The sequence below is a fragment of the Pagrus pagrus genome (genome assembly GCF_965226575.1).
Source record: "Pagrus pagrus genome assembly, chromosome: 1".
NCBI classification, from domain to species: Eukaryota; Metazoa; Chordata; class Actinopteri; order Spariformes; family Sparidae; genus Pagrus; species Pagrus pagrus.
Genome location: NC_140185.1, coordinates 35,979,568 through 36,003,953, shown reverse-complemented (window position 1 = coordinate 36,003,953; position 24,386 = coordinate 35,979,568). Strand labels below are relative to the sequence as shown.

Here is a 24,386-nt window from a genome sequence, read left to right as displayed (position 1 = left end):
CTGGTTTCCATGACGACGCTGCAGGGGAGGAAGGGGGGGGGGGGGGGTTGTGAGAAAATGGAGTCGCTCACACTCGGCGTGTTTGGACTCAAACTCACTCCCACAACGTGAAGCATGTAAACAAGAGAGACAGAACAACTCAACAGTCCTCCTCTTTCCTACTGCACTCAAACTCATCACTGCCGTCAATAAAACACTGATTTAAATCACCATTTTTATTTCTGCTGATTATTTTCCTAATCAATTAATAAATCATTTTAAATAAAATCTCAGAAAATAAGGAAAAACAAACGTCACATTTTCCCAAAATTCATGTTGACAAATTCAAATAGATGAAACCAAGTACTGCACTTAAGTACACATTTAAGGTACTTTTACTTTGCTTGAATATTTCCATTTGATGCTGCAGTTTACTTTCGACTCCACTACATCAGGTCCTCCATGTTGTTTGTTGTAGATACGCGAGCAGCTCAAGTTGTTCGAGCCTCGTTTTAACCAATAATTACCTTCAGGGCATTTCCAAACAGGGTGAACAGGTTACAGACTCGGCGGCAGAGTGGGAGAGTCTCTGCAGGTAACTTCAGATCAAATTCAGCTGTCAGCTTACACAACCTGTTTTCTAAATGTAACCAAGTACATTTACTCAAATGCTGTACTTAAGTACCAATTCAAGGCTCATGTATTTCCATTTTATGCAACTTTACACGACTTTATTCCATCTCAGAAACAAATATTTAACTTTTTACTTTACTGCTTTTGTCTGACAGCTTAAGTTACTAGTTACTTTTCAGATTACAAATGTGTTGATTTTAAATAAAGGAAAATTCTGAAGCTAAACTGCATTGCAGGCCGTGAAAGTTGTATAACACTGCAGGGTAGATGTGGAATATTTCAAGGTTTGTTGAATATCTGAATTGCTGGTTTCAATTAGTTTGAAGTAGCATCTGAATGAGTATAAATAGACGGAAGGGTGAAAAATGTACTACAAGCTGGGAGCTAAACTGCACTGCTGGATGATAAACTGCATAGCTTGCTTAATTTTTTATCCAGAAGCAACTAGAGTATGAAGAGCTGAGAGAATATATAAGGTTTTAATAATTAATGAGTAGATAAAAGTTAAAAACAGTATAAAAAAGGAATATATGTTGGGAAAGGGATGAAGGGTATAAAATATACTACAAGCTGGGAGCTAAACTGCATTGCTGGCTTAATTTTGTAAGAAGCAGCTGAGGGAGTATAAAGAGCTGTAAAGGTGGGCAAGGTTTTAACAATTAATGCGTAGATAAAAGTTGCTTTTTTTGTTGTTGTTTTTTTAAATAGTACGAAAATTTTGAAAAAAGGGATGAAGGGTACAAAACATCCAGTAATCCGGGAGCTACTGGATTTAAGATTTAAACGTTGATTGAAACTGCAGGGAAGATGTGGAATATTTCAAGGTTTGTTGAATATCTGAATTTCTGGCTTCAATTTGTTTAAAGTAGCATCTGATATCTGATAAACTGGGAGCTAAACTGCATTGCACAGCAGCAAAATACAACATGCACATTAATGCAGCAGCAATATTGATCCAAACATCAGATATAACAGGAAAACAGGGAAGAACATTTTACTGCACTGAGTTCTTCTACTTTTCATACTTTAAGTACAATTTGCTGATGTCAGGTTTTAAATGCAGGATTTTTACTGAAGTATCTGAAAACTTCAACTCGTGTTAAAGACGTCAGAATGCCGTCGAACTGGTACGGAGCTCCTAAAAGTGACTCCTGAGTGAAAAACTTCTCGTTTCTTGTCCAAACCTTAACCGCTAACAGCTGCTAACTCCAGCACAACATAATCCCTTCAACAAGACACACTCCTCTGTTCCTGGGGTATGGAAAGGTAATTAAGGTCACGCTGGAGAGGGGAAGCTTCGACCTGCAGCTGAACTGATTTACAGCCTTTACATGTTGAGGAAAAAAACACGGGAGAGCTCTGAGGGGGGACAGGAGGGGGGAGAGCTGAAATATTGACTGAGCCGTGATGCCACCATGCTCAACACTGACCCACATTCCCATCTGTAACACAGACCAGTCGGTCCTCGTAAACACAGAACAGTCCGCTTGTAAAGAGGCCACGGCTCAGTCGATAGCTGCAGGAGAGGAGCTGCATGTTGTAAGTTTGGTACAGTATCGAGTGATGGAGGCTCCCTCAGGCTTCAGTTTAGGGCTGAAACGACTGGTCGATTAACTCGTGTCACTGAGGCAGTGATTGATTAATGGGCTTAAAATGACAACTTCATAGCTCCAGCTTCTCTAATGTGACACTTCACTGCTTTTACAACCACCGTTTACTGAACGTTTGGACTGTTGGTGAAACAAGAAGAAACACTAGTGAGTAACGGCCTTTTCCAGGTGTAAGAAAACATGACTGTTTGGTACGTTTCGTCAGGATTTTAAACGTTTTTTCAGTGAAAATGAAAACTGTGATGCAGAAATGATCGTTCCCACTAAACATGAATCATATCGCAACATCTGACAGAACCACCACATGATTTAGGGCTGCAGGATATATATTAGAAACTGACAGTGAGATATTTTCACTTTGTGCGATATGAAAAATATTCCAGGAATTTTCAGCAGATAACTTGAATATCTCAACGATCTCGACGATGCACGTGATATCACTGCGTTTCTAAAACCACCGAGCGACGACATGTCAGCGTTCATCAGCAGCTGCAGTCTTAAAACAGCGAAAACACGAACAGCACATCTGAAAATGTAAAAGAGGCGAGTTGATTTCCCTCACTGCACACGAGCACATCGCGATGTCGATGCTAAAACGATATATTGTCTTTAATGTCGTCTCTTCTAATCCTGAACACGTCTGATGAAACGTTACAAATGTCACCTGTGCAGAGGTGGAGCAGGAAAATCAGGGGAAATCTCGTGAAATGGGTGAAATCACCATCATCGACGGACTCGAGGGGCTTTCTGCTGTTTTCTGTTTCTCTTCTCGTTCCAGCTTGTGAACGGTGAAGATCTGTGATTGTCCTCCTCTCCGGTCACCTTATCTACTTTTACTTTCTCTATCTGTGTTTATTTTCATCCTCCCGCTGCTACAACAGCTGAATCCTCCTCTGAGGATCATTACAGTCTTATCTTACGACTGACCAAACACTAAGACGATTCACGATCGATCGATTATTCACACAATCGTCGGTCGTTGCTTCGCTTTATCGGCCAAAACAGGCTGAAAGTCCTGCAGTCAGTTTGAATTTCTGGGCACATGTTCTTCTGTTTCCATCTGATTGTTTCAACATGTTTTGGTGAAACAGCTCTTTAACCGAAGCCAGTGTTGAAGCCTCGAGGCGGACTGTGATTGAGTTTAGAGAGTCTGAGGATGGTCTAAATCAGAGGTTCCCACAACAGGAACCACGTTAACGCACAAATATGTTTCTGTGCCCTCCTTTTGGCATTTTCTGTGGAGAAAATTGGATTATTTTTTTCCTCTTTCGGCCTCTAGAGGTTGGAATAAAAGTTAGTTGACCTGGTCTCAACCAGGCGACGCTGCAGGTTTAAATGCTTAAAACTTAAATTTACTGAATCTGTAAAACTTCATGGACGTGACAGTGATCACATGCTGCCTTAAACCTCAATCAGCCCAAAGACCTGATGTCTGTCAACAACTCTGTGAGAAGGTGTGTGAGCAGAGTCCACAGTTCATCAGCTGTGCCTTCAGTTTCTCTTTGCACCAAACTACGTGCAAAAAACTGCTGTTTTTAGCCCGAGCCGAGCTGTGGTGGTTTGTCTTTGTCCTTTAAATGACTTGGAGACTGACTCTGAGTTGTTCACTCATCCGTCAGTGGTCCAGAGTTTCTCCTCCACACTGAGACTCAGAAAACAGACTTCACCGATTTAAATGAGCATTAATGTGCAGCAGCTCAGTAACAAGTGGTCCGACAGAGACCACCAGCCGCCACATCATCACTGAAGGAGACCCGGAAAACTGCTTCAAGCCGCTTCTGTGTGCTCAAAAAAGCGGATCGATCGATCGACCGAGCAGCTGGTGATCGATCCGAACCTGATCACCCGAGCAGCCGCGCACGCCTCGTGCTCACACAACGTGAACAACAAGTCTCAGTTTCCGTCACAAGTTTCAGCTCCGAGCGTCTGAAGCCGCGTCACTTACCTGTTGTCGCGCTGAACTGCGGAGAGAAGCGGAGCGTGCGGTCCCGTGTGCGGGGCTGTGTGCGGTGCTGTGTGCGGGGAGCGGGCTGCTGGTCGGACTGAGTGACCTCCTGCTCGTAACAAAGCCTGAGACTGCAGCGGAGCGGCGGCGGCAGCGGGACTCCTCTGGTCCCCCCCGTGTGGCAGAGATGGGAACTAACTCCACCGGCCTCCTTTAACCCCTCAATCCCCGCACAGCCCGCAACCCCGCACCAGCAACGCGGATTAAAACAGGAATGTAACTAAGTACATTTACTCAACTACTGTACTCACATACGGACACGAGGGACTTTACTCCAGTGTTTTGTTTTTTAAAACTAATGAAGTTATTAATTAAGATTAAAGCAAAACAACGTTTATAGATTCTCATGTTCAGTGTGTCAGAAGTTCCCTGAAGGTTATTTTTTGGTAACTTTAAAAGGACGTGCAGGGAACACACCTTTAGGGAACATTTAGGGAACTTTCCCTGAAGGTTATTTCTGTGTAACCTTTGGAGAATCTGTGGGGAACATTTCCTGAAGGTTCTCTTAGGGTGTTTTTTTGTAACCTTCAGAGAACCCTCAGGGAACGTTCCCTAATGGTTCTCTGTATTATTTTTGTTTTGTAACCTTTAGGGAACGATCCCTGTAGATTCTCTAAAGGTTGCAAATAATACTCTCAGTGAACCTCTAAAAGTTCCCTCAAGGTTATTTTTGTGTAACCTTTACAGAACCTTTTGGGAACCAAACCTGAAGGTTGTCTAAAGTTAATTATTGTTGAAAAAACCTGTAGAGATACTTTAGGAACCGTTCCCTAAAGGTTCTCCGAGGGTATTTTTTTAAACCTTTGGAGAACCCTCAGGACATAATATATGCTGTGTACTCTGAGTCGAGCGATTATCAGATCCAATATTCAGATATATTATCGAAATCAATGTTTTGTTTTTTTTAACCGATCGTTGATAAATAAAATTGATTTTAAATTGTTCTACTTTGACTCTGATGCAGCAAAGTGACAAACCTTTTCAAATAAATCTAGTGGAGATAAAAGTAGAGTATTTGCCTCCGAGATGAAGTATAAAGTTGCATAAAATAGAAATACTCAAGTACAATTCTGTCATATTTGTACTTAAGTCCAGTACCTGAGTCCTCAGACATGGCTCGACAGCAGGTGTGTCACATATTCAAGAAGGCGGTCAAACAAATAAAAGATGGCGGCTGCGTTCGCACAGTCGAACTGATCTGCTGCTAGTGGAAAACTTAGGAAAAGAAACTTATTTTGATGCAAAGAAGTAAAACAGCTCCAGCGGCTTTGATGGCACATTTATCAGAGTATGCAGCGCTGCATGTGAACTGGAGTATATGTTGCATATTCTTCATCTGCCATGTAAACGACTGAGTCTGAATATTGTCTTTTTTTTTCAGAAAAAGGGTGAAAACCTGAATATTGTGTTCATGTAAACGCAGCCACTGACATCAGTGGTGAGACGTCTGCAGAGACGACACCACCCAGCCACTGTTCACCTGCTGCCGTCTGACAACACATACAGAAGTGTCTGCTGACGTTTATGTAGCATGAAGCAACTCAAACTAATTTTGTTCTACAACACCAGTGTTGTGACCAATAAATGAACCTTTCAGTTTAAAATCACTGGAATCAGCTGATAAAGTTTTTAACGACTCTTTCCTCAAAGAGAAAGACAGAAGATGAGGTCAGTGTTTGTAGCTCTGCCTGTGTACCAGGTTTCAGATAACAGTGGTAATATTAGTCCTGTCCTCTCACCATTCAGTACTGACTGACCTGTGTGTGGAGGAGGAGGAGGAGGGTGGTGAAGTCAGGGTCAGTCTGAACAGTACAATGCTCCTCCACACTCTCCAGCACATACAGTCAGTTCAGCGTGTGAGGGAACGTGAGGCTGTAATAAAAGGCGTCATTCTCCGGCCTCGGCTGTCGTGGACGTACAGACGCGCCGTCCCAGCGCAGCTAACTGTGTGATTGTGCTGTGAACAAAGAGGAGGCCTGAACTCACACTTTCTCACTGGATCTCTGGACTTCAGATGGTTTTATAACACATGAGTGACGCTCAGGATTAATGACACTGTGTGAGCTGGTGAGCTCTGACTCACAACCAGGATTTCTTCTCTCACTGGAGTTACGTCGTGGTCCAGTGGCCTCATTTCTGTTTCTATAAACCCACAAAGACACGTCAGATGTTCAGGGTCAGAAGTACTCGTGTTCTTTATTTAACTCCACTGACAAGTGTTTTTCCTGGTCTTAGATCAGCACTACACGCTCAAATAGTACGTAAACGCAACTGTTTTACTTTTGCTCCCATTTCTCAAGTAAAAGATTAAAGACTGCACACAAAAGGTTCATTTCTCTCAGTTTGTGCACAAATGCAAGTTGTAAACAGATTGTTGTTCTGTACATGCAACATCTAATGCATGTCTGTCTGACCTGGAGAGAGATCCTCCTCTGAGGCGCCATCTTTTTATTTGCTTTTCCCATAAAAAGGGTTTTTCCTCACTTGAATCGAGGGTCTGAGCACAGAGGACGTCGTTCACTGTACAGACTGTAAAGAGGCGATGTGATTGTGGGCTATATAAATAAAATGATTTGATAAATCTTTTGCCAAGACACGAAAAGAAAAAAAAAACCAAAGTTGTGAAAGTTTGTAAATTAAAGCCAACAATTTAATCTGTACAAAGATATTCAACATGACAGCCATGAAATGTGACAACCTGCATGTGTACGGTGAGATATGGAAACATGGGACACAAAACATCCATCAGGGAACATTAAGGCACGTCATTGAGATATTCACACATTTGCAGTCAGTTTAAAGCTCCACAGATGATTTCTTAACTCCATCAACCAGAAACCACATTTAGATAAAGTGTTCGCTCCCAAGGGGGAAAAAGTTTAGTGGACAAAAGTTATAAAATCACCCAACAGGACTGACGACAGGTTTCAAACCAGGACGCGTCCATCAGCTGCACTGCAGTAAGAATCTGTACCATGAAGAAATCTGTGATTAACTCAGATTTCTGAACAAACCACAAAGCTTTTATCAAAAATTAAAACATTTTATTAAAAACTAGAGTTCCTCAACAGGTCACGATCAACAACAACCTAAAATAATGTGCAAGAGAAAAGTCTTTGGATAAAACCTAAAAACAAAAAACCCCTCAAGAGTTGAGCAGCACGGCGGCCATGTTCTTGACGATGGGCGACTTCAGCTGAGGGATGAGGCTGATCTTCATCAGCTTGCTGCTCGAGTACTTGTTCTTCACAGCCTGCAGAGGAACAGGTTGTTTAATTTGGGCTCAACTCAAAAACACAAACATCTTATTTGTCGATCAGCTCACCTGGAACTTCGTCTTCCCCTCGGTCACCGTCACAATGTTTTTGGCGATGTGCTGCATGATCGGCTTCAGGTGGGCCTCGTCGTAGGTCGAGTAGTGCTGCTGTGTGGTGGACTGAGACAAGACGGACCAGTTATAAACCACCAAGAGGCAAAATACAGTCGGTCAAGTCCCACTCAAACGTAATATACTTAAACTGTTCACTATACATTACATACGACTATCAGACTCTGGAGTCACGCTTTACTTTTATGAGTTATAAAGAGGAACGCGGCTCCTTTAAGAGAGCGATGTTCGATGGCTGCACTCTGACTGGTGTTAGCGATCAGAGCGGAGGGAAAGTTCAGCAGTGAAGTCGTCTTGTGGCAGTAAATGAACAGTACAGGTCCACTGAATAAACTCTGCAGCTCCTTTCAACGACAGACATCACCATCGCTGCTAATATTCATTGTTAACAGTTAGAAACACTGGCCACCAAACTCACCCACGGCAGCCCTTCGAGCAGCAGCTGGGAGAGACACAGGGCGGCAGCAGCGATCTCAGAGGGCCGATAGTGAACCATGTCGTAGTCGACGAGGGTCAACTCCATCAGGTACTTGGCCAGTGTGTGTCTCTCTACATCAGACTGAGACAAACAACAGAAAACTGTGAGAACGGTTAACAACTCAGTTTACAAATCCTCTTGCAAAAGAACAGCACGCAAACTTTTCTAGAAAATTCTTGTATGTACATTAATCTGTCCAATCGGCAAATTAAGAAAGCAGTTGGAACGGCGTTAACCCGTCCTACAGTCCAAGTGCATCCGTTTGACAAATTTGTGACTCAAAAATAATCAACTTTTCTTACAATTAGGACTTTAAGCCCTCATCACGACACTCGCTCACCAAGTTTCCCATCATGCCATGTGAAGTGAATCAGTGTATCCTGTTGCCTGTCTGTTTGCATTGTGGCTTTGCAGTCATTATTCAAACGACCAAATATAAAACTGCAAAGATTAAACAGGACTTTGTGCAGCTTGCCAGCTTTAAAATAAGGAAACTCAGCCTGCTTTTGTTTATACTAAGAACTGAACACCACAAACACATGTGGCCAAATGTCTGCTCATCTCCCAGAGACAAAAAAAATAAATAAATGCGCCTTCTACTTTAAGCATTATTGAAATTTCTGTAGTGAATTCATGCCACAACTCACACTGGCCACTTTGGACGCCCGTCTGAGGAAGTGCAGAGGAAGAGGACGTCCGAGCTCGAAGTTGAGGGTCTTCAGAACCACCTGCTCCATCTCCAGAATCTGAGACTTGGTAAACGCGTTGTCAGTGATGTAGGCGAAGTCTCCGACCTCTGGAGCGTACATCTCCTCGTATTTACAGGCCACCAGCATGGCGGTCACGCCAACAAGCTGCAGCTTCCTGCGAGAGACCGGCTGGACCTGCAGCACAGCGGGAAGGTTTTCACACAGCTCACAAAACACAAAGACAGAAAAATCAAACTGCTGAGACTGTTCTCACCTGGAGAAATCGATCCAGGACTGCAACTGTGAGGTACAGAGTCTCCTGCAGCAGCTGGAACCTGGAGTGAACCTGGACCAGCCAGTCGATCAGAAGAGCTCGCATGCGTTCAGTGATCTCATAACCCTGCATGTAGTTGGCTCGTACAGCCTGCTGCTCCTGTGGAGACCGACAGCCATGAGAACAAAGTACAACACGATGCAGAGCGAGTCTGAATGATGGAGGGGGTAAGTTACCTCCAGGACGTGGAGATATTTATAGATATCTTTGACGTATTGTGAGCAGAGCTGCGGCTGGTCTGCGTCCTGCTCGTCGACGTCCTGCACGGTGAGCAGCGCCTCAGAGAAAGCCTGGCACAGCGCCTCCTCCTCCTTCATGGACACGTCAGCCGACTCCTCTGAGACTGAGGGGAGAGGGTCTGCAGGAGCCGGGACCTGGACCTGGACCACGGGATGCACCACCTGGACCGCGATGGGTTTAGTGTTTTGGGCACAAGATGGTTTGGATGATGCTTTGGCTCGTCCCGGCCTCTGAGGACACACGCCAGAAATGGACATTTAATGACTCACTTTTGTTCAACTGCAAAAGTTTCCCACTACGAGGTCAGAGGAACGTGAACACTCCAACATTACACATGTAAACTGAACATAAGTGAACACATGAGCATTAATGAGCCTCTACAACAGTCTCCACTCTTCTGGAAAACCTCAACAAGATGTTTAATGCACAAAAGGTGTCCACATACTTTTGGCCACACATCACTGCATGTGTCAGTGTGTGTTGTGTTATTTTGCGGTTCTCAGCACTGACGACAAGTGAAACCTGACAAACTGTCCTGCTGCTCCTCAGCTCACCTTCGTGTTGACCGCTGCTGCAGTGAAGTTGGTGATCTCTCCCAGAGCGGCTCTCCTCGGACCTGCTGCGGTGGTTTTAACCATCTTCACCGGGTTCTCTGCGGCTGGAAGCTGCTGACAGACACGGACACACAACTCAAACCCTCAGAGAAGCTTGAGAAACGTTATCTGGTGTGAAGAGTCACAAAACCACAACACGCCAAGCGAGAAGCAGGCGGCGAGGTTAGCTAACGATGCTAGCTAGCGAAGCTACCTTTAGCAGGCAGCTAACGCAGCGACAGTGAAGTGACTTCAGTGGACTCACCACACCGAGAACTTCCACAGACGACATGTTGAACGTCGGAACCAACGAGTCCAAACTGCGACTTCAAGAAACGACACGGAGGTTTATTCAGCGAGCGGCTCAGTTTAGCGACAAGATCCGTGAACAGCGACGAGTTTCTGCAGGTAAACAACACGGAGACGAGCAGCGTTCAAATAGCGCTCCGTCAACTCTGATTGGACGCTGCTCTGGAGGGACGCTCCTGATTGGCTGACAACCAACGACGTCGAGGTTAAAGGTAGCGGTCAGAGATATTTACATTTAAAATAATATATTTAAATATATTATTATTATTTATCACTGTGGGGATATGAGAAAATAAACATATTAATTAGCTGCAAAATATATAAATAAACAATAATTTGTTTTAAAAATAAACATCATTTAATTATTATTATTGTAAAAATGAGTTTATTGGATAAATAAATACTCTTTCAAGTATATGTACAGTTTTAGTTTTTTTTTACGGAAGCGTATTGCATTCACTTGAGTAATTTATTTTTTGGTCTGTTTTTCTGAGTAATTTTTTTTTTTTTGGTCTGTTTTTCTCAGTAATTTTTTTTTGGTCTGTTTTTCTGAGTAATTTTTTTTTGGTTTGTTTCTTTTTTCGGTTTTTCTGACTAATTATTTTTCCTGTTTTTCAGAGTAATTTATTTTCTGTTTTTCGTGGTAATTTTTTTCTGTTTTTCGGAGTAATTTTTTTTCTGAATTATCGCGATACTTCGAACTCCCGCGAGAACCTCCAAACTGCCATATCTGTCCAACTGATTCTGGAGAAACATTACTGTGTCTAGCAGATCTGAATGGGCTTTCCTTCTGAACAACCGCAAAGCCCCATTCCGACCGGGTTATGGTTAAGGTTAGGGTTTCAGGTTCGGAGTGGCGATCTTTTTTCAAAAAAGGGCCGGCATTCCGAAACATGAAAGTGAACCTTCGGAGTGGCGACCTGTCGCCGTCCTCAGGTGCCTGCGTAAAGTTGACAAACTAATGGTAATACCATCTATATGACTTAAAGACAGGACTATCTCCCAGTGTCTTAAACCCAGATCAAAGTAAAACTTGATTCAATTAAACAAGTCGGTCATGTTTGTCTCCATTATCGAGCTTTCAATAAAGGAATGAATGCGTCTATTGTTTCAAATGCTCTCTAAACTCAGAAAAAAATTACTCTGAAAAACAGAAAAAAAAATTACTCCGAAAAACAGACCAAAAAAAAATTACTCCGAAAAACAGAAATAATTACCCCGAAAAACAGACCAAAAAAAAATTACTCAGAAAAACAGAAATAATTACCCCGAAAAACAGACCAAAAAAAAAATTACTCCGAAAAACAGACCAAAAAAAAATTACTCCGAAAAACAGAAATAATTACCCCGAAAAACAAACCAAAAAAAAAAAATTACTCAAGTGAATGCAATACGCTTCCGTATTTTTTAACATATTAATCCTTTTTTATTTTAAACTCATCTGTATGTGTGTGTAGCATTAATAAACTGCAACTTTGATTTTGTTGTGCAACTTGTGTTGTATAAGAATAAATAAATTACATTGATACCTTAATTCAAAAGTGATGTTTTCATCACTTGCACCGTAAATTAACATCAGCAGCCGCTGACTCAGCTGAGCTAGTTAGCCTGCAGATATGTTTTTGTCAGGGCTGATATTGATTATTAGTGTTCCAGGTGATTGTTTACCAATATCTGCAATATTTACATCTAAAATAGAAGTGTCAAAGTTCAGAGTTAGTACAATTTAATGAAGTTTTCTGCTAGAATTACTGTCAACAAATCAAGACCAAAACCAAAAGTGAATCTATCTCCTGACAAGTTTTAGGAGTGACTCAGTCACACACACACACACACACACAGACACAGACAACCAGATGTGGATTAATCCGCCACTGAAAATAGTCCCAAACAACTGCACTGCCTCCTCCTACAGTGAGCAGCTGTTTTAGGAAATTCATGAGATTCACAACAAATGTCAACAGATTAAAGTCCACATCAGGAACACTTGGGACTGAGTGCACAGACAGGAGAAAGTATTGATACAGAGATAACCACACTGCTGGTTTTGCTCTTTGGATGTGATTAGTCTGAGCGAATTCACAATAACGATATATTCACAATATCTATAGAAATCTGAGGGAAAAAAGCAAGCAGTCCAGTTCATCTTTAACTTTGTTGACTGTGTTTTTCTTTGTTTTTGGCAAATAAATTAAAGTCAACATGAGAGCAGGGAGGTGAAGAGAGTCAGTCATTGGTCACATTCATGTTGGGATGCATCTGCCTGTTTGTGTCACGTATATTATCAATAAGGAGGTTAAAATGAGACATTACAAATCTGATGGTGGCGACAAAACACACATTTGTACACGGGAGCCATCTTGGTTTCCTTCTGCTGCTACTGCGTCTGCAACATCGACACATTTGTACGAATTATTAGAAAAATACCAAACTCACAGGAGCCTGTTGAGACATATTCTGACCAACAACAAAATAAGTATAAAGATTTTGATAATTTACTATTTGTAGTTTTTTAAAGAGGTTTTACATTCGACTCTTTCTACACTTTACATGATTTGTTCACAGTTTTTATCAAATTTAAATGTTAGTTTCTTGTGTTGGGACGACTGATGTTCACTGATTTTAAAAACAAACATGTAAAAATGTTTCATTTGTGCAGAAGAACCTCAGATGACCGGACGGATTATTATAAATAAAATGTTAACCAGTCACTGAAGTCAGCACTTTTCTTAGTGGGAGAAGCCGAAGTCTCAATAATCACTGAATATCGTGACGTCACCACCCTGACATGTGACAATGAGAGAATTTAACTCGCACCCTCCAAACTAACCGAACACATTCAGACTGTGATGACGAGAAAAAACAACCTTCATCCAGCCGACTTGAAAACAGGCTCAGGAAACAAGAGTCACAAAGAAACTTTATATAGTTTTCAAGTATTCAAAACTGTTAAATAAGTACAAGATGTGTTCACATGATTTACATATTGGACAATATACACACTGCCCATTTTTAATTCTCTTTACATGTTTCCCACTACCCACGCAACACGCTAAAATGTCCGCAAACTATTCACATTTGTTTTGCTTTTTTTTTTTTTTTTCTTTTCTTTTACTTTTTGAATCAATTGGAAATCTTGACAGCTGTCTATTGGACAAAGACCACACAGACGTTACACCTGGAACAGTTTACAGTGTAGGATGGAGACGTCCGACGAGGGGGAAGGACAGACTGAGCCAGGTTCAGAACGGCGATTAGCTGCTGGTGATATGAACAGTACATATTAACACAGGAAAAGTGGGTTAACATTCAGTCTCAGTTGATCCCTTGATCTGTTCATTTACTTCCACAAAACAAAGATAAAATAATATACAGAAGGACTGACGCTGTGTTGAAGTGTTTACATTAAACAGGGGAAGCAGATGGCTTAGCATTTTTCACTCTTGGTTGATTAGTCGTGTAACAAATTTGGTCTAAATGTGTCACAAAGCTCTTTGTTAAGGCACCTAATGCTGTTGGATAGACAGTGTGTTTATGAACTAAAACAAACTGGATGTAAATGAGCTCCTGTGAAGAGAATAAAACTTAAATAACAAAAAAAAAAAAACACAACTTAAAAAGCTACAAACACGACTGATAAGAAGTGACTTACTGACAGAAAATGTGTTTTTTTTTTTTCCTTTTACAGAATTTGGGCCTGTTACTGTTAATGCTTCCACCATCTACCAATAAAGAGCTACACAGGACAGAAATTCAAACAGATGGTCAGGAAATAAAAGTAGCACCATAGAGAAAAGAAAACATGACACTAAGCTAGTAAGAACAGTTCAGACGTTGTGATTTTCCTTCCCAAACTCTAGTGTCGATGGACATTTGTGAACTCGATTCCAAAAAACTCAGATTAGATAAATAAAAGTGAGACTGGACTTGAGAGAAAATAAACTAAGTGGAGGAACATTAGCCAGCCTTTCTGTACATTACTTTAAGAATTACAGATTTAAGAAGCATGTCGGTCGCCTCTGTGAATGGATTTGGTTTGATTTACCTTCTCAGTTGTTTTAATAAAAAAAGGGGGTTGAACTACCACGAGTGCCATGTTCTCATCATGCAGCAGCTCCAGAAACAAAGACAAACACTGGTCCGTTTATTCTGACATTGTTGAAGTGATTATAAAACTCATGTGCTTTTATTTCTGAGAACTCAGCAGCTAAATTAAATTATTTACAACGCTCTGAACAAGCTGCAACGAGCCGATTTGATTTTTTCTTCGTTCATGTGAGAGTTTAAATCCATAATATACATAAAACTGTAAATTCTGCTTCAACAACTCTTTTAATGATGCTCAGGTGAAAAACTTAACACCACAGTTTTGTTTAAAGGTTTAACTGTGTGTGATTGAACTCTACAGAGACGTGATTAACTGCAGTGAAACACTGGTTTCATGACATTTTATTTGCAATACCATCATTAATGTGATAAATGATTCAGCAGACTATTAAGTTATGTGCTTGGTGCTTGGCTGTGACAAAATGCAGGAACGGGGCTACTCATAGAGCTGGAGTTACATCCAGTAACTACTATTTTGCTGACACCTGCAATGGACACTAACTTCTTCTGGCTTCATCTACTCCAGCCCGGCAGTAAACACTCTGTGGGTTAACTTTATTTTTTAAAGGAAACGTCCTCAAAACAACTGGAAAACTCTGGACTTTGGGTGTGCCAACCATTTTGTTTAAGGATGGAGAGATACTATATTTTATGTCGCTTTACTTTTTATTTTGCAGGTTAACCTGTGTTGACTGTTGCTAATGTGGCTAGCATCTATAGTAGCAGTATTCAGGTGGCAGCCATTTTCTCCAGGTGCTCAGGTTTAGCTGCTGACGTTAGCTGTGGTTTAGCAGAAGCTGATGTTATCATACATACTATGTAGAAATATGACCCGATTTCCCTCAAGATTTCACTATCGATTGTCTTTTCAGTCACTGATCAATCAGGAAGTGGTGAAGTGAAAACAATTTGGACAACGGACAGTTAAAGTTGGAGGGACATGGACCGTATGTCAACGCTGAACAACAGAACCAAACCTGTTGCTTTAACCTGAAATATGGACCCACATCCTTCCAGATCTTAACCATCCATCGTCTCTTCAGATCCTGACGGTTGGATGGAGGTGAAATGATGATAATTTGTCAGAGTCTTTACATTTTTACAACTTTAAAGCTGAAAAACAAGTATGACATTGAGTGTGATGACAGAAGAAAATGGCCGTGAATACGGTCTGTGCTATATTTAATTATAGAGGGACAGTCGAGACAAACTGTGTGAATGTTTCGACTAAATTTAAGCCAAATAAAGAACCAAAGTAGCAGGTCAGATATGGAAAACACCTTTCTGCTCCAGGACTCTGGCCAACGTGTCTTTGGACTGTTGTTCTTACATAAACAAATGCTGTTGAGATCCTGTTTCACCTGTCTGTGTGTCTGTCTGTTTGTTTGTTTGTTTGTTTGTCAGCAGCGTTACACAACTACTGAACAGATTTCCACCACACTTGGAGGGAGGACGGGTCTCGGCCCTGAACAGACATCATTAACTTTCGGTGTGGATCCGGATAAAAAGGAACAGATCCTACAAGTTTTTCTCATTTTCTTTGTGACAACAGATATTGCGTTTTTTCAACATTTTCATAAATTTCTCAGGGAGTACTGCATAGATCTTTATGGAAACAAAGGCGTATTTAGGTGACTGGTTTCTATGAGTGAGTACAGAAGTGGACTGCTGGGCCCTGGTGGAGGAATGAGCTCGACTGGGTGCCGTTCTAGTGTCTGTAACACCTCATGATATTTACAGTAAAATAAGAATAATAAATTAAAAAAATAAAATGTGATATAAATTTTAGGTGACATGAAAATTCAAGTGGTTCTTTACCAGGAGAGCATCTAGGATAATGAGAACATGGCACCTGAATCCAAAATGAACTGACTGACTGATCTTATAATGCCTCTGGACCAACCACACCGTACTGTACGCTCAGCACGGTGCGCCACACAAAAATTACTATGAGACAAAAATCAAAAGTTCCATAAAAACCTGCCTATGAGACAGAGGGGATAGTCACCATACTGTACACTTTCTACAATATCCATGTCCATTATGAATATAACAAGTGCATTCACTTAAAGGAAGAGTTGAACGTAAAACAAATTCTCGTTTTTCACTTTTGATTCAGCCAGATTATTCAGAAACAATAACAGGACAAAGCTGGCAAACGTCTGCAGTTTTACAATTCGCATAGTTTGCAGATCAGATGCCAGAGAAGTGGAGCGGGTGAGTAAACTTACACTTAATTAATGTAATTTGTATTTGTAACAACTCAAATTACACTCGAAACGAGAATGATGATCACAACTTAAGTGAAGAACAGAGATTTGTTTTAGGTCAACAGCACCTTCGAGTAACGTTCATTCAGATTCTTAATTTTTCAGCAATTTTTTTTGTTTTTAAATTACTGTACTTCTTTTACATCAACACAACAGTTGATTAGCGAGTCATCGTTATATACAAGGGAAGGTGGGAGTGATGAGCTCCGCAGCTTATGCATTGAGCCTCAGGGACTGATCCTCTCTCCTCCTGGAGGAGATATCGATGTCTATCGAGTCTTTACCCACAATGAGTCGGAGGCGCTTTGCTGGAGGAAGTGGAATGAAATCGTCTTCGAACTCATTGTCGAAGTAGTCATCATCATCGTCGTCATCGTCATCATCATCCTCCTCCCCTTCCTCTTCATCGTCCTCTTCTGATGAAGGTTCTGCCAGGACCTTTTGGGTCCGATGTCCACCATTTCTGGCCTCCAGACTCTGACCCATGTCCCCATTATAGGACATCTGGTCGGGCTTCGTCTGGGATATTCTGCGAGCATCGTCCTCTCTCTTCAGCTGGATCTTCAGCTTGGTGGAGTTACTGTGGACCACGGGAGCAAAGCCGTTATTCAGTTTGGCGATGTACGAGCTGCCTTTCTCCTTGTCGTGGTCCTTGCTGAACTTGATGCTGATTTTGCTGGAAGAGGCCGAGTTGACCGTCGAGGCAGAGAGGTTGGAGGAGCCAATCGGATCGTTGGCGTCATTGGTCTTGCTACTGCTGCTGTCCCTCCGCCGGCGGAGTGTCAGTTTGGGGATGCCCGTGTTGTTCTCCAGGATCAGCTGAGCGTCGTATCGGGTGATCCGACGCTTCTTCTTCCCCTTGTCCTGTGACCTGCAGCTACTCTTACCTTTGTCCCTGCGGAGGGATTTGCTGCCATTGGCAACCCCGTTGTAGTCCCTGTGTCGGTCGGCGAAGCTCAGCAGCACGTTACCACAGTCTGAGAAGTTAGCGGTGTGGCCAGCAGCCACCGGCATGAATGGCTCACCATATGAGTCCTCACATTTAATCGTCCGCTCGGTCCTGAGCCGTGTCAGCCGTTTCTGCCTGGTGCATGAGCCTCTTCTGGAACAGCCAGCGTCTATAGCCGGCTGCTCCAGTCCTACTCCATGGCGGAGGTACTCCTCCATGTCAGCGGGCTCCGTTTTAATGACCACTCCACCAGGGACTGGGCTCAAGCCGTCCATCGCACTGGGCTCCAGCTTAACGCCAGCTGCCGTCTCTTGGGCTTTTACAAGGGTCCTTGTGGACCTGCGAGTTCTGTAAGTCGAACACTGGCTGCCATCACTGCCTTGCACATGCGGTAGATTGCCATTTTCCTTGGCAGCGTGACGAGTGAGGCAGCCCCGCTGGCCCAATGTCTGCTGCACCAGCTCCTGTCCATCCTTCTCCTTCTTGACGGTGACACTTTTACACAGCGACACCTTCGAGTCCCTGAGACCCAGCTGGCAAGTCTCTCCTTTGGCCAACGCCTTGGGCTCTGCACCCCTCCTGCGACTCCGCAACTGGACTTTACTTAGTGAAGGCTTGGATTGGGATTTTAGTCTCTTTGGTACCCTGTTATTGTTTACACGACCTTGTTTTGAACATGAGGTAGTAAGGGCTCGTGACAAAGTCTGTCTGGATTGAGTCCTGTTTTTATACTTCAGGCCAGATGACGACGATGTTCTTTTTCTGGCAGCTGGTTGGAAAAGAGAAAACGTTGCACATTACATATTTACAACACTTACAGATCCAACATGTGATTCAACATAAGAACATCACTACAGTATTAAATCTATAGACTTCCAGCTATGTTGCACTTAAAACAATGCTACCTTTACCAACCTGCACTGACACGTGGGATTTCTTTTGTTCCCCAATTTCTGAGTTTGGGATCTGAACCCTGAAAGTAACTATGGCAACGGCATGAAGAGACGGATTACATTTTTAGGGGGACTCTTACATTGATGTGTTTTTGGCATTTCCTGAGAGTCTACGTCGGTGTGGGAGCCAACTGAGTGACTGTCTGAGCTCCTGTTTCCTTCCCCCATCTTCTTCAGCCTGTTGAGGCGTTTGTCCGTCTCCCGCAACCCGTACTTGCTGTTGATCACCGGCACTTCCACTGGCAGTCCAGCTTTGGATTTGAAAGCACCAGTGCCCCGTCTGCACACCAACAGAATACATGAATAAATAAAGCATCAGTGAAAAGTTGAGTCCATATTTTATGTATTGACTTGAACAGTTTTTCTGCACCTTCTGGATCATATTTTCACCAAACTCTGAATAATTCACTTTTTATTTGATGGCACTAAACTTAATATGAACTCATACTGAACATACGTCTTCAAGACATTCTGTATTCATCCACTTTAATATATTAAACATACACGGTGTCTCTAAATACTCACAGGTCTTTAACAAAGGAAACAACAAGACAAAAAAAGCCATTTGTAAACAATTCTGAGGGATTGCTCGACAGTCTTTATTGATGCACCTACCGTTCACACGTATAGCATTCACAAAATTCATTGTTTTCCCCAAAAAAACCATCTCCATAGTAACATGAGATTTCTTCTCCTGGTTCGATGTCCCTCAAAACCTTCACACAGGCCGTGTCCCGCCCTGTCGACACAAACTGAACAAAACATCACAATCAAACTGTGTTTCTTTAATGAGCTTCCACACCGAACAACAACCGATCCAATGATTTCTTTAGAGACCTTTTTAAAGACTCTACCTTGCAGTTTGGCCGACAATCTGAAAAAAAAAGAAGCGACAAAAGAAACGATAAAGTTCATATTCCTTTAAAGAATAAAGATATTTTACACATGGAAACAGGCACCTCATTATGTGTTTGCAGTAATATTGACAAGCGATCACCGGAGACTTTTAGGACTAATACCATGATTGATGAACGCAGCTGGACCCAGCCAGAGCTGCGCACAGTTCTTGCGGGTTGAATACATGACACTGAAGTCGTTCTCCCCGTGCCGGAGCAGCATGTTTTCCTCGCTCTCTGAGAGCTCAGCTATGCATCCCACCAGGTATTCGATCTTGTCATTTCTTTTCCTGAAAAACAATAAATGGTAGAAAGGTCAGTTACGAACAGAAACCGTAGGCTGCATTACTTTTTGTCGTAAAGCTGCCATGTATCCAGAACAGACAATATACGGTATGTGAGTAAGTTCAAACAGAGATAAACTCAGAACTGTAGTGTATTTAGTGGGTGAGGGCTATTAAAAGTTGTGTGTTGACTGGTGCTGCAGGTGTAATCAGAACCAGCAGATGGTCTTATGTTCTCACCATTCCTTTGTTGCCACAATTTTAGCCCCATTTTGCTCTGATGAATAGCGATTACAAGGGAGAATCTCAAACCCGCTGTCGGTGGCAAACATCCGCAGATACACAAACACCTGCGCAAAACAGAAAGTCAGTCATCTGATTGTTTGGTCAACTGTGATGCTGGAAGACAAACAGAGAAGACTTAAATAATATCCTCACATGCTGCTTGAAAAGCTTTTCTTGAGCTTTCGTCTTGTGTAGAAACAGATTTCTGGCCCAGTCTCCAGACGTCAAAGCTCTGAAAGCTTTCTCCAAGTTGTCGTGTTTCTTGAAGCGCTCGATGAGCTCTTTCAACTCCTCTTGTCTTCCCTTAATTGGTCGAAATCTGCGGAAAACAATTAATTGAACAAAAAAAAAAAAATGCGTAAAATCAACAACATGATCTGAGAAGATGGCGTCCATGCACACAATAAACAATGCTTATAAACGCCTGCGAAAAGGCTTCTGGATGATCAGTTCCACTGTGATGAATCTGCTGACCTGGTGTTCATCTTGTGTGTTTGAAAGCCCAGGTATGGATCCAGGATGAGGCTCGTGGTCAGATCATCATTCTCACACAACTCCTTAGCAGTCATTCCTGAGGAGGGCACATAGCGCCTCTCTGCCTCCAGATTGGCTGCATTAAACCCTGTAAACACCAAAGACAGACTGATGTTAGCGTATGTGACTGACGAAGAGTCCATACGTATGACGGTAACATGTATACATTGAACTCACTGCGGCTACATCTGCGATTTCTGTTTTTGTTGTGGCGCAGGGATGCCCTCTGTGAATGCTGAGAGCGGGTCTGGCTCTGGCTCACAGGTTGTTCGCTGGTCAACTTGTTTCCGTGTCGTCTGCCATTTAATACCATGTTCTTGGATTCGCCCAGCCACTTCATGCCCACAAGCCCCCTGGTCCAGTTGCATTTAGTCTCCGAGATGAACAAACACTCTTGAGTGGGGAAGACTGGGGTCTAGAGTTTGAAACCTGAGGGAAGAGACGGAATAACAAACATCACTTGATGTGCAGCCAAGAAATGTAATGAGTTTACACAGATTGAAGGGAATAAAAAAACAAAATGGGATGTAAATGGGCAGGTGGATGTGATGGTAGCTCAAACACTGCCAAGAAGAACAAGCTAACAAGATTTATTCTGTGTGAATCAGAGGACAAGAAATGAAACTTCTCTCAATTAATTAGGGATACTGGGATGCACGCTGGATACAATCAGGTCAGGGATTCACAATGCAAATTTGTCTCCGACCACTCTGTAGAGCTGGCATAACAACTTTCAGATGCAGATCGTTCAACTCTGCCAAACAACTTGGACGAGGATTTGAGGACGCTGCAATCAGTCACCGCGATCAGCCAGAAAATACTCTACGACCATTAAAAGTGCTGAATGTGAGCAGCATCAGAGGGACATGGCTGGTGTTGTTTACACTGCCATGGATTTAAGATACACAGAGAAGCAGAGCTGAAGAAACAAGCTGAAGATGATCCTACAGCGCCGCTCGGTGGTAACCCCGAATAATGCATTGGCTTAAAGTCAAGTGCAACAGAAACGTCTTTGGTGTTTTCACTCATACATATAAAGTGTTGCTTTGTTAACGTATGGATCATTTAATCACGTCACATCGCGCTCACGTTCCGCATTGCATAAACACATCATACAATATTTATACTTCTCTACTGAGAAATGTAGTTTCCGAAGCAAAAGCGTCGCTAAGAGCATCATCTCGTTTGAAATCGATGCATAAAAAGCTTCGCAGTTTAGCTCAGAAACTACAGTTAGCCTCCATCAGGCACAACAAGCCGCAAGGATCAGGAAAGACTGTGGAAACCCGGAAGGCCACACCGACTGCTGAGGCCGAGATTGTATCGGAGTTATCAATATAGCATGCATTGTTTGCTAACTGTCGTCTCTCCACCCATACACGTCGTTAGCATGGAGCTAACCACCAACGGCGACGGCAGGGAGATGTTCGGCCGGGTGGTTAGCATGCAGCAAACACCGGCGATTTACCACAAGCAGCCTCGAAACATTAGCAGTTAACCCACAATTCAACACGAATACCGGAACAGAACAATGATGGTGACATTTAAACGTTAACGACAGTATTACACCAAAACACTCATCTCAAGCGGCTTCCAAGTGTTTCATTATGTATGCAAGCAGCACACATTCAACAAACAAAAAAAAGCCTTATGGTCCCCGTTTCTTACAGCTGGCACAAACCCTGATCAATTAAGTCACATTAGCGTCTTCTTAGTTTGTCTGAGCTAGCAGTTGATGCCAGCTAGCATCAAACTTAACTTCAGCTGGCTGCTAAGTTAGCTTCGCTCACCGTCAGCTAGCACAATAAACAGAACACAAGAGTCGATATAAACACAAAACCGCCACCTTCTCCCCCATTAATCACATAAAGTTGACTTATACGTGCGTCAAATATTCGTCCACAACGGTCGATAGTTAGCAACACATAAGCCCCAGTAAGAAGCTAGCTAACGTTATGCTACCTACCTGCAAACCACTGGACCACAGCAGCTAACGCTGGCTAACATACACTGCGTTAGCTTGGGTTGTTTGATGTGGAAGCCATTAGCTAGCTTTACAGGGTAAATCTATCATTAGTAAACGAATTAGAAGTTAGTTTGCTTGTAGATATCGTTGCCGGTGTAGATACAATCCACGGTAGCCATCACAACAAGGGAACAAGCCGTGTCTCGGTGCAGTCAGTGTTATTTATCATGATAGCTAGCAGTTAAATAGCAGGAACGTTAAGCTGAAAGCATTTTCACGCGTTGGGTAGCGTTAAATGTCTTGAGTCGACAACACAGACACAACAGACACACGATACTCACAAGGTGGTTCTGTAGAACAGTCACGAAATAAAACACCACTGATCCAAACTAATCCAAATTTGGCACGACACCCTAAACGAAAATATCACAGGAAACACATTTTTTTTTAGAAATTAACATTAAAATTCAAGATGGCGGCCTCGCACAGGAGAGAGGGAGAGGCGCAGCACCGCCATCCAAAAGAAAGTAGACCCAGTACATACGCAGCCGTTGTCGTCCGTCGGGACCGAAACGAGCCGCGGGACCCGAGGCTCCGGTGTGGGAGCTGAGAAGTGGACCCGGTGGTCGACTTTTCGTAGCTTTTTTGAAAAGATGTCGAGAATCGTTTTCTTAGTTGGGCTCCGTAATTGTCGGATGTACACAAAAGTAGTGCTGCATAAACAAACCTCTTTACGCTTCCTAAAGAATCCAGCGGTACTGGGCAGACACACAACAGCGAGGTTCTGCCTGCTCGGTCCATACAGAACCCCACTGGAACAGGAGAACTTAGAACCACAGCAGAACGGAACACGTCCGGACTTCTTCCTCTTAACGCGCTGTTACTTTAATGTCCCTCCTTGTTATTGAGCACTTGTTAATGTGGCCGCTCACTCAGACCCTGTTCTGTACGGAACCAGCAGCCGTTAGCCGTTAGCCGTTAGCTTCGGCTAATTGTTCCGCATTGTTTTATCTTTGATATTAATTTAAAGAGTTGGTGTTTTTTTAAAGGAGCATTATGTAGTTTTGGGGAAGAAGACAAAGATCTTAATTAATTATGTTTGTTTCCATGACTGAATAAACAAACTGAACTTAAAGGACGACACAGATTCATACTTTGTTTACATGTGGCGGACCCTGCCACCTCTCCAACTTCAAACATTTACTCAAGTATGACTTTTGAGTACTTTAGTTACTTTGCATATCACATGCTGCATCAGAGGCAAAGTAAAACATTTTTAAATTCATTAATTTCATCGACAATCAGATTAAAACAAACAAAAACATTGAGTCCTACATTTATAGGCTAACTTATAATTACTACTTTTACTTGTACTTTTAAAACTTAAGTACATTTAATATCAGTTACTTTGTCTTTTTAAAAATCTTTTTATTCCTTTTACTTGTAATTAATCATATTGACTCTTTGTTTTGCTTTTGTTTGTTTGTCAAAACACTTTGTAAACTGTTTTTAAAGGTGCTATATAAATAAAGTTTATTATTATTACTATTATTATTATAACAAACTCTTTGTTTTCATGACTGAATAAACAAACTGACCTGGCGGACCCTGCCACCTCTCTAGCTTCAAACAGTTTTCTGGGACCGTATTTTCCTCTGAGATCAGCTTGTTTATTCACTTATGGAGAAAATAAATATTTATGAGTTTGTATTATTTCCTCATTAATATTATAAATATTAAAATTCTCCAAAAAGACACAGTGCACCTTTAATTTAATAAATTCTCCAGGTTTGTCCAGTTTCTGAGGCATTATTGCCGGTAGAAGTTGTAATTTGTGGTCTATAATAGTGACACATTTTTGAGGCTCATGTTTTCCTGTAATGA

At 42.2% G+C, this 24,386-nt stretch overlaps 3 protein-coding genes across 7 annotated transcripts in view; all 3 read right to left on the bottom strand.

Moving 5' to 3' along the window:
• LOC311263399 (CD82 antigen-like) overlaps positions 1–4,333 on the bottom strand; it is a 28,017-nt gene extending 23,684 nt beyond the window's left edge. The window contains exon 1 of the mRNA XM_084363435.1: positions 4,168–4,333. The gene's annotated coding sequence lies outside the window, so the exon portion shown is untranslated. The remainder of the gene's footprint in view (positions 1–4,167) is intronic.
• Positions 4,334–6,855: 2,522 nt separating this feature from the next.
• On the bottom strand, positions 6,856–10,404 carry LOC311251658 (G2/mitotic-specific cyclin-B2-like). 2 transcript variants are annotated; one of them, XM_084344212.1, is made up of 8 exons: positions 10,215–10,404; positions 9,911–10,024; positions 9,293–9,586; positions 9,057–9,215; positions 8,741–8,977; positions 8,034–8,174; positions 7,553–7,663; positions 6,856–7,480 (listed from the first exon to the last, which is right to left on the bottom strand). In XM_084344212.1, exons 1-8 carry the CDS (start codon positions 10,239–10,241, stop codon positions 7,373–7,375), a joined length of 1,191 nt encoding a protein of 396 aa, XP_084200338.1. In that variant the 5' UTR covers positions 10,242–10,404; the 3' UTR covers positions 6,856–7,372. The 2 variants fall into 2 exon arrangements, with proteins under 2 accessions (XP_084200338.1, XP_084200339.1); XM_084344213.1 differs by having other exon boundaries at positions 9,911–10,021; positions 10,215–10,402.
• A 2,757-nt stretch (positions 10,405–13,161) lies between these two features.
• On the bottom strand, positions 13,162–23,488 carry kmt5b (lysine methyltransferase 5B). Of its 4 annotated transcripts, none has more exons than XM_084354218.1 (10): positions 23,230–23,488; positions 20,714–20,965; positions 20,477–20,624; positions 20,156–20,321; positions 19,958–20,067; positions 19,557–19,723; positions 19,392–19,411; positions 19,153–19,289; positions 18,618–18,817; positions 13,162–18,353 (listed from the first exon to the last, which is right to left on the bottom strand). In XM_084354218.1, exons 2-10 carry the CDS (start codon positions 20,874–20,876, stop codon positions 16,849–16,851), a joined length of 2,616 nt encoding a protein of 871 aa, XP_084210344.1. In that variant the 5' UTR covers positions 20,877–20,965; positions 23,230–23,488; the 3' UTR covers positions 13,162–16,848. The 4 variants fall into 4 exon arrangements, with proteins under 4 accessions (XP_084210344.1, XP_084210346.1, XP_084210343.1 ...); XM_084354220.1 differs by lacking the exon at positions 23,230–23,488 and adding an exon at positions 23,047–23,196; XM_084354217.1 differs by lacking the exon at positions 23,230–23,488 and adding an exon at positions 22,844–23,010.
• Positions 23,489–24,386: the final 898 nt, after the last annotated feature.